This window comes from Cryptomeria japonica, chromosome 3 (genome assembly GCF_030272615.1).
Source record: "Cryptomeria japonica chromosome 3, Sugi_1.0, whole genome shotgun sequence".
NCBI lineage: Eukaryota > Viridiplantae > Streptophyta > Pinopsida > Cupressales > Cupressaceae > Cryptomeria > Cryptomeria japonica.
Genome location: NC_081407.1, coordinates 860,186,648 through 860,195,776, shown reverse-complemented (window position 1 = coordinate 860,195,776; position 9,129 = coordinate 860,186,648). Strand labels below are relative to the sequence as shown.

General features: G+C 37.0%; 1 protein-coding gene across 1 annotated transcript; it reads left to right on the top strand.

The window, feature by feature from the left end:
- Positions 1 to 1,848: 1,848 nt before the first annotated feature.
- Positions 1,849 to 4,228, top strand: LOC131066654 (protease Do-like 8, chloroplastic). Its single transcript, XM_058001467.2, has 3 exons — positions 1,849 to 2,324; positions 2,679 to 2,885; positions 3,124 to 4,228. The coding sequence occupies exons 1-3, from the start codon at positions 1,849 to 1,851 to the stop codon at positions 4,226 to 4,228; spliced, it is 1,788 nt and encodes a 595-aa protein (XP_057857450.2).
- Positions 4,229 to 9,129: the final 4,901 nt, after the last annotated feature.

The window sequence follows — 9,129 nt, the reverse complement described above, 5'->3', positions numbered from 1 at the left end:
GAGTTTCAATAGTTGCAGGTGAAGAAGAGTTTTGATAGGAAAGCTAGAGCCAGGGAATTCAATGTGGGAGATATTGTACTCAAGTGGGATGAGCTCAAGAGCAGACCAGGCAAGCACACCAAGTTTGATTCATTTTGGGGAGGTCCGTTTGTCATAACAGAATGCAAGGAACACAATGCTTTTCAGCTGGCCACGCTGGAAGGGGAAAATTTGCCATTACCAGTAAACGGTATTTACCTCAAACCTTGTTTTGAGGTCTATCCTATTTTATAAGTAATAGATTAGTGGTGGAATAAAGTGTTGCTGCACTATTTACTTTCAGTTTTTGTGTTCCTAAGTGTTGTTGCACAGTTTGCAGTTGACTAGGCAGTAGGAATACTAATAATAGTAAGCTCATACCAACTAAGAGGGTTGTGTAATCAAATCCTGAATTCTATATGCTGGAGTATACTCAACATGCATACATCATGAAAAACCTCATTACCCATCCCTCTTACTTCATACTACCTTGCCTATTATTAGTCTCTTTAAAGTCTAGCTAACTTTTAGTTTCCCTGTTTTCAATAAGTGTTTTGAACACAAGTTGCTGTTAAATATTCAAATCTGATAGATAACTGAGACAAAATAGTCCAATATAAGATTCTGAATATACACCTATCCCTCAGGATAGGGGAGCCAAGCTATCCAGAGCCATAAATCTGCACTCAGAATTCTATCTTACACTATTTTATCTCAGCTATTTACCTTAGTCCAGAGTTGTTCCTAAAAGACTCACTGCTCAATGGATTTCTAAGGCTACTGGGTCCTGTATAGCAGGCATACATAAAGTAGAAGTCGCCAAATTGTTATCTAAAATTTCATTACCCATGTAATTTTAGCCAAAGGATGCATATTTATCAAATGATTACATTTACAAAAGGTACATTGCAGTGTTTAAAAAGAAAAAAAGGCGTATTTTTCATTTGTGTTGAACAATGATAGATTACAAATTGAGTTCATGCATCTGAAGCATATTTATATACACTGAGTTTCTTAAAACCTCACACAAGCCGTGAGCTTAGCATTTCTATCTTTCCTACATATCCAAAACAGAAAAGGATAGAATCAAATAGTGAGTGTGAGGATAACCAGTCATTGCCTTGGGTTGCTTTGACTGGTTATTGGCTGCCCCGTTGCCCTTATGAATATTTTCTCAATCTTCAAACTCTGAAAAACCCTTACTTTCCTGCACAAAAGAGAAGAGGTGTTAGATCCAACAGATCTAAGCAATGAAAGATTATCCTACAACGTATCATTTATCATAGCCTATCATATTTCTGTTTTGAAAGGGCGGGAAAGATAAAGACACAAATCACTGCTTCAGGAGAAAGAAATGTTTATGCTAATGTGTTTGTTTCATGTGCAGATAATTAGTTACTCTAATTGGCATGTGCCCCTGACCGAGGCTCCCTTCGGGTATGAGCCCGACATACCTTTTAGAGTAACTAATCTCGGAATATCAAAGTGGAATGATGAAGAAACCAACTGAAGTATCAAAGGGACATGTTTGTTTTAAATATGAAACCTTTTACTTTACTATTCATGATATGCATAAAAAGAAAATATTAATGAATAAACTGTTTTAAGGGACATATTATTTCAATGTGAAACCTTACAGTATTTAAAAGGGTCAATACCACATCGTGAAGATAAACAATTCAATGCAACAAGTTGGTAAAGAAATGGAGCATCTGAGTTTTAAATGCATGTTCAAACAGTGAACTTCAATGAAATCAGAATCAACTGGTAATGAAATGAGTGTCACGAGCCCGTGCTCGAACTTCATTTCTACATAAGATCAATCCCAGCATGTGCCAAAGTCAGAAATTTAATAAGGCTAAAGTACAATCTCATCCAAAAGTAGAGCCTCCTCATTTTGAGACTCCCCTAATTGGACAAGGCAATTCAGTTATGTCTTCAAAAAGATATTATGAGGCAATTGATCTGTATACATTGGCCATATCATTGTCTGGAGATAATGCTGTATATTATTGTAACAGGGCAGCCGCTCATACTCAGGTTGGCAAATATATTGAAGCTATAGAAGACTGTAACAAATCTATTCAGCTAGACCCATGCTATAGTAAAGCTTATAGCCGTTTAGGCTTGGTTTATTATGCACAGGGAAAATATCATGATGCTATACAGAAAGGTTTTGAGAAAGCTTTGGAATTAAAGACACACAACACTTCTGTCAAAGAGAATATTCGAACAGCAAATGACTATAATACGAGGGACTTCAAGACGGCTAAAGATACACATATTCCAAGTACTGTTGTTTTACTGTTTGCAGATTATGTCTTCTAATATTAAGAAGATCTAGGTCGTGGTCGATATTTGTGTAGCTTCTATGGTTTACTTCTTCAGGCTTTCAGCTATCTTTTCTCAAGAGTTAACAGGGCAGTTAACCAAGGATTCTGGCTACCTAGATTTAGGAGTAGCATTTTGTTTCAACTCTTCCCGTTGATGACATAGTCAAATGATTGTATGCCCTTGGTTGGAAAGGTTTATAAGTCTTTAGTGGCTTTCCAACCTTGGGTGATTCTTGTTGCTGACAGTTAAGAAATAACCAGTTGCCGACTTATTCATTTTTTTTGTTCTTTAATTACTAATTAGTAATTTCCTACCATGTCTTCCAGTTCTGGTCCAGTGCGCCTTCAAGCACTAGCTCCAGTGTTTGACAGAGTTCCTGGTGGGGTATCTAGTATGTACAGAAGAGAAATGGGCCTCCGTCGAATTTTTGTGCAGACAGATATTGGTAATGTCTTGGGTATAGAGGTGGACAGGGATGACAAGGTTCAGACAATAAAAAAGAAGCTCTTCCTCTTGAGTGGTCAGAGGGAGATGTATGAACAATAGAAGTGAACTATTCCTACAGGGTGTTCCTATGGGTAAACAAATTGAGTACAAGTTCTTTTTTTTTAAAAGGTAAACTTGGAGAAAGTTCATGGCAACCTGGTCCAAACCAAGTGTTTGAAACACTGGAAGATGTTCGATCAATGGTTGTATTTTCAATATGGGAGAAAAAGAAGGAAACTACTGAGACTAGCTACGAGGAAAAAGTACTTGAGCTTACATCAACAGTGAAAATGAAGCATATGCTCTGGGGGATCCAACAGTAACCATTGAAGAAGTGACACCACCTGTTCCACCTACTGGGAAACTTTACCCATCTAAGGAGAGAACTGTGGAGCTCTTTGAAAGGAACACTTATTCTGTGGTTAATATTTTTGATGTAACCCTACGCCCTCAATTGAACATGACAGGAATGGTTGAGGTTCCTGAAGGCAATGGTTCTGGAATAGTCTGGGATGAACAAGGTCATATTGTGACAAATTATCATGTGATTGGTAATGCTCTCTCAAAGAATCCCAGCCACAACCAAGTTGTAGCCCGAGTTAATATTCTTGCATCTGATGGGGTTCAGAAGAGTTTTGAGGGTACATTGGTTGGTGCAGATCGTACAAAGGATCTTGCTGTTTTGAAGATAGATGCCCCCAATGAGCTTTTGCGACCAGTTGAAGTTGGGAAATCATCCACACTCAAAGTAGGTCAACGATGCCTCGCAATTGGCAACCCATTTGGTTTTGACCACACTTTGACTGCCGGGGTTCTTAGTGGATTGAACCGGGAAATATTTAGTAAAGCGGGTGTGACTATTCGTGGTGGTATTCAGACAGATGCAGCAATCAATCCTGGAAATAGTGGTGGTCCTCTACTAAACTCTAAAGGAAAAGTAATTGGTATCAACACCGCAATATTTACTCAAACAGGGACATCGGCAGGAGTAGGTTTTGCTATTCCATCTGACATAGTCCTTAAAATTATACCTCAGCTGATCCAATCTGGAAAGGTAGTCCGTCCAGGTTTGAATATAGAGATAGCTCTAGATGCGATTGCAAATCAATTAAATGTCAGAACTGGGGCTCTTGTATTGTCGGTTCCTGGTGAAAGTGCTGCAGCAAACTCAGGGTTGATTCCAACAAAGAGAGGATTTGCTGGTAAAATAATTCTTGGAGATGTAATAATTGGAGTCGAGAATTCACCTATAAAAAATTCTACAGAACTTTCCAAAGTTTCAGAAGATTATAGTGTGGGAAATATGGTGATGCAATATGTAAAATGTAAAAAAAAAAAACACAACACGAAACTTTCCTGGCAGACATGTACAAAATGTGGAAGCATTTAAAAGCATGCTGGAACTGTTCGATTAAAATGCCTTAAAAAGGATGCGGTATCATGGAATGCGATGATAGTAACAAGTTTCCTGGTAAATGTGGTGCGAGCATACCTGTAGAGAACACGATTTGCATTTAGAGAGAAGACTCAGAAAGCCAAGCACCCTTCGTCAATGGCGGCACCAAACCCTCATGAAAAAATCAGAATGTCAATGGCGGCACCAAACCCACGAGAACCTTCTTTGTTATTCGCATTTTGCAAAATGAGAAAATACGATGGAGTGCAAAACTTTTAGGGTAGCAAAAGAAAAAAACCCTTTGTCATTTTTTATATTCTCCCTCTAGTCCGTTGGGCTTATGAAATATGCAATATAATAAAAATCAAACATATTCGATAAAATAAATGTTTATCAATATATCAAATATGTTTTATTTCTATTATATTTTTGTTTTCCTTCTTGGTTAAAAGCTGGTATTTCTTTGTAAAAGGTATTTAATTACAATGCAATTATAAATTGTAATTGAATATTATTATTCGAAATGTAAAAGGTGTATCCATATGCAAGAAGGAGACTAAGTCTTTTGACTTAGTTTTGAAGGAGGAGTTAATTCAGGAGAGATAAGGCTCTCATTGAAGAAGTCTTTTCAGTTTGGAGACATAAGGAGAGCATATAGGATCATGCATAACCACTTGGGAAACATTCAAAAGGAGTTGAGATAATTTTGGAGACAAGAACATTTTTATAGGAACATGAGGTTGTTTGAAACCAAATGGAGTGAATCTAGGGAGGTTGGAGCACTTTTAGGTAAAGGGTCGAAGTTGGACTTTTTCACCATTTTGGGGAGCTTTTATTACTTGGTTAAGCTTTTTGAGGCTGTTTCTAGTGGTCTTTTGGGTTGGTTATTCATTAAAGAAGACTTTTCCATGTTTGTAGCCCTCTTTGGTGTCTTCTAGACTCCTCTTTTTGAGGCACTTTTCTTGCATCCGACCGAATCAGTTGGGGTTTTTTGTACTTAATGCCTAAAGACACTTCATTTGAAGTTAGTTCAGATTTATGCAAGAATAGTGTTTTCAGAGACATTTTTCTTGTCCTTAGCATTTCTTTTGCACAGATTCTGTAACTCAGATTTGGAGATATAATATATGAAACAGCATCTTTTGGAGCGATTTTCTATGGAATCAAACCTTGTTATCCTTCCAAATTTTTGTGTACAAGCATGATTGATGAAGCTAAATTTGTGAGTTATATTACTCCTTGTTTACTTGTCTCAGTCAGTACCTTAATATAGGAATGTATGTATGTTTGCAGGTCATAGTATGTGTTTTAAAGTTCAAAATTTTTGAGTGAAACATTATTATTTCCTCATTGGTTCGTCTCAAGACCTTATTATGAAATACTTATGCAAACTTATAACAGGAAAGAAGTGTTTATCAATTAAAGTAGAATATTGCAGACTGAGATCAGTTTTTTTTATTATTTATCTCTCACATTTTGGTGTATCACCAGGTTCTAGTTAATTTTAGTTTAGTTTTAAGTACCATTTCTGTAATTTATTATCCTTTACCCTGCAAAGTTAGTCCAATATTAGAGAGTATCAGGTGATTATCCAATAGGAACCGGCCTAGGAACCGGAGGTTTCATTTCAAGTTGCGCATTGCCCACATGCAGAAGTGAATCCCATGTTAGGCCAGATTGCTAAACTTATAGTTTAGTAGGGTGCAAATTTGTGCCTTAACAACAGTCAGAGAATAGATTAGGGATAGAGGGAATGAATCCCAAGTGAGTGAGAAAGGTTTAGATTACTAAGCCAACAACTATGGAGTTGAAGCCCTTGAGCAACCAAGAAGTTTTTGTCTTAGGGAGGTGGAACAAGAAGAGTTGCTAGGTTGTCTATAAACCTTTTGCACTCTGATTTTGGTGGCTACACCTTGAAACTAGTAAAGGACCTATCACCTAATAACATACAAGCTGCTTGGGCAACCCACTTGCACTACCTCCCTATCACTCATGATTTCATAACTTAGTTTTTTGGTGAGGGATTCTCCACACCAAGTGAAGAATTGGAGTCCTCTAATGGTTTCTCCTCACTTTTCTTCCTCCATATCTTATTCATCTCACTTCTGGTTTCTTCCACATCTACTTTCTTCTTTCATTTCCTGTCAACAGACTAATTAACCGGTTGGTTCATTCTTTCTCTACAAAACCTTGTAATGTGTCCCAGTTTGTGACAGTGGAAACATGTCATTCCAGATTCTCTCCAGGGTCCAGCATTGCCTCTATTAGTTCTTCTCAAACAATTTATAGCAACATGACCATAGTTTTGATAGATTGAACATGTCACATTCCATCTATTCTCCATTTCATATGGACTTGACCGGCTCACATAAGGTCTCTGCCAAGTAGGGTTCCTTTAGTCATTGTAAGATCTCTGCTTGTTTACTCTTGACCTGTACTCAACAGCTCTATGCCCATACTTGTTGCAATTGAAGCAATATCCATCAAAATTACTAGGCTTATATCCTTCATATTCATAAGGTTTATTTTCATCAAAATTATTGGATCTACTTCTACAAACATTTGCAGTATGACCTACCTTATGGTAGTTAAAGCATATTGGTTTGTAGGTTCTCTTACCAGTGTTCTTCTTGGTCTTCGGTGTAGATTTGGCTTCATGCATGGTGTCCTTGTTACCAGATGGCTCTCCTTTTTCAAAGGTTGCGTATCCCAAGCCATGAGTATCTTCGTTCTACTTTTGTGTCTAAATCTACTCATCAAGCATAGTAGTCCTCTTATTGAATTTAGCTTATAACTCATTTACATCAGCTAGCTCCTTGGTAAGCTCCTCATTCTTCTTTGTAAGACTTTCTCTAAGAGACATAGCCATGTGTAGATTAGCTTGTATTTCCTCTTTTTCCTCTTGAAGATGTACTTGGAGGGTACCAATCTCCCAGTTCAGCTTAACGATCTCATGCTCCTGATCTATTATTTTGTCTTCAGTTGTCCTCTTGGCTTCCAACTCTTGACTCATCCTGATGTTAAGGGCTTCCAACTCTCTCCTCGGATTTTAATTTTCATCATTAAGCTTTTCCACCTTATTAGACAAGGCATCAATGTTTGCTTCCTTAGATGAATTGTTTTCATTGAGTTCTAACAACTACTCAACCAGCTATTTTCTCTTAGCCAATGAAGATTTGTACTTGACCTTTAGTTCACTAAGGGCTTCTTCAAATTCTGCAAGCCTTTGTGAAATCTCTTTGTAACTCATTTAACCTCCCCCATGTTAGCCTTAAAGATCCTTCCTAAGTGGTTAAGCCTTACGGGAATTAGGCTTTGATACCAATTGATAAACTTAGAAGGCACTGAGAGGGGGGGTGAATCAGTGCAAGCAAAAACTTAATAAATCTGATAACACCTTTCACCAACTTGAAAATCAATAAGCAAGCAAGAAATATAACCACATAAGCAAACATCCAACAAAGCAACAAACCATAACACAATTATTTTCACATGGAAACCCAAATGGGAAAAACAATAGTGGAAATTAGTACCCACAAAGATCAACTAAATGCAGTATAGAGATTTGACTGGTTAAGGTCATACAACACCCTGTTAGGGGTACACCTGGTTAAGAGTGTTTTAGCCCGATTAAGAGCTATATAATAAGGCTTGTTAGGAGCTACCCACATTACTAGGATTTACAAACACAATCTAATGTGTCACCTTGCTAGAGGATTTCACCTTCAGACCTGCTAGGATCCTACCGCATCGTGTTAGGAGTGACCTTGTTAGAGGATTTTCTTGTTGCAACTGTTAGGAAGACAACAAATTCAACTGATCTGAAGTTGGCACCTATGTGCTTGATTAGATCTGCTTCTAGTCTACTTCTATCACTGAATAAACATCAAACCCTAACTTCTCCTTCAGCCACATGATCAAATTCTCACTCTTGATCCATGAAATCATACAACTTACATCACCTTATAAAGAACGTTGTTAAGTCGGTTAAGAACCTTGGAACAATTCCCTAGATTCAATGAATCTAGTCACCTTTTACATTTTCCCACTCTTTACACTATTATCATGTTGGCCAAACAATTCATAACTTAAAAACATAACATTAAGTCTATTGGTTACTGATCAAAGTAGCTTTGCTTTACTAGTTCTCTGTTCTTCCTGACTGTGACTAGAAAATCCATCATAACTCGCTCAATGCATTGAATCTACTGATGTGGTTTAGAACATAGATGCATGTTCATGTCTCCAACACTCATATAAAACCGCAACATTTAACTCTTTTCCACTCATCTGTATCAATCACTTGATCATCGCTCTATTCCTGCTTATCGGTTGACAACAACTTAGCAGTTTTGATGTATAACTGAATCCACTATCGGTTGGTCTAGATGACCTAGATAACTAAACAAAATATGGTTGCCATCAATGACAAAACAAATAAAGTCATCAAACAACCTATTACAAGAACATCATCATCATCATCAAGCCAACTGTCCTACACTACAGCAATCCTAGTTACATAGGTTCTTTTCCACTTTTAATCTACAAGCTCATCTAACAATCATAGCATACACGTAATGATAAATGCATACAACAAATACAATTACATTATTTCCATCAACTAGGAAATATTCAATTACTTTGAGATGCACCCATGTCTTATTCTACTACTAGAGTCATAACCTCATTCCTCATTAACTAAAACAATGTATATCATTTCCTTAAGATTAACTATTTATCTTACCAACTACCCATTCATTCTCACAATCTAGAAGTATCCATTATCAAGAATATCAACCTTTCAATGAGAACATTCATTCAATATTTTCATATACATCCATACTCAAATATCATCCTATTACAATGTAATTATTACAATCCATTATAGCATTTAA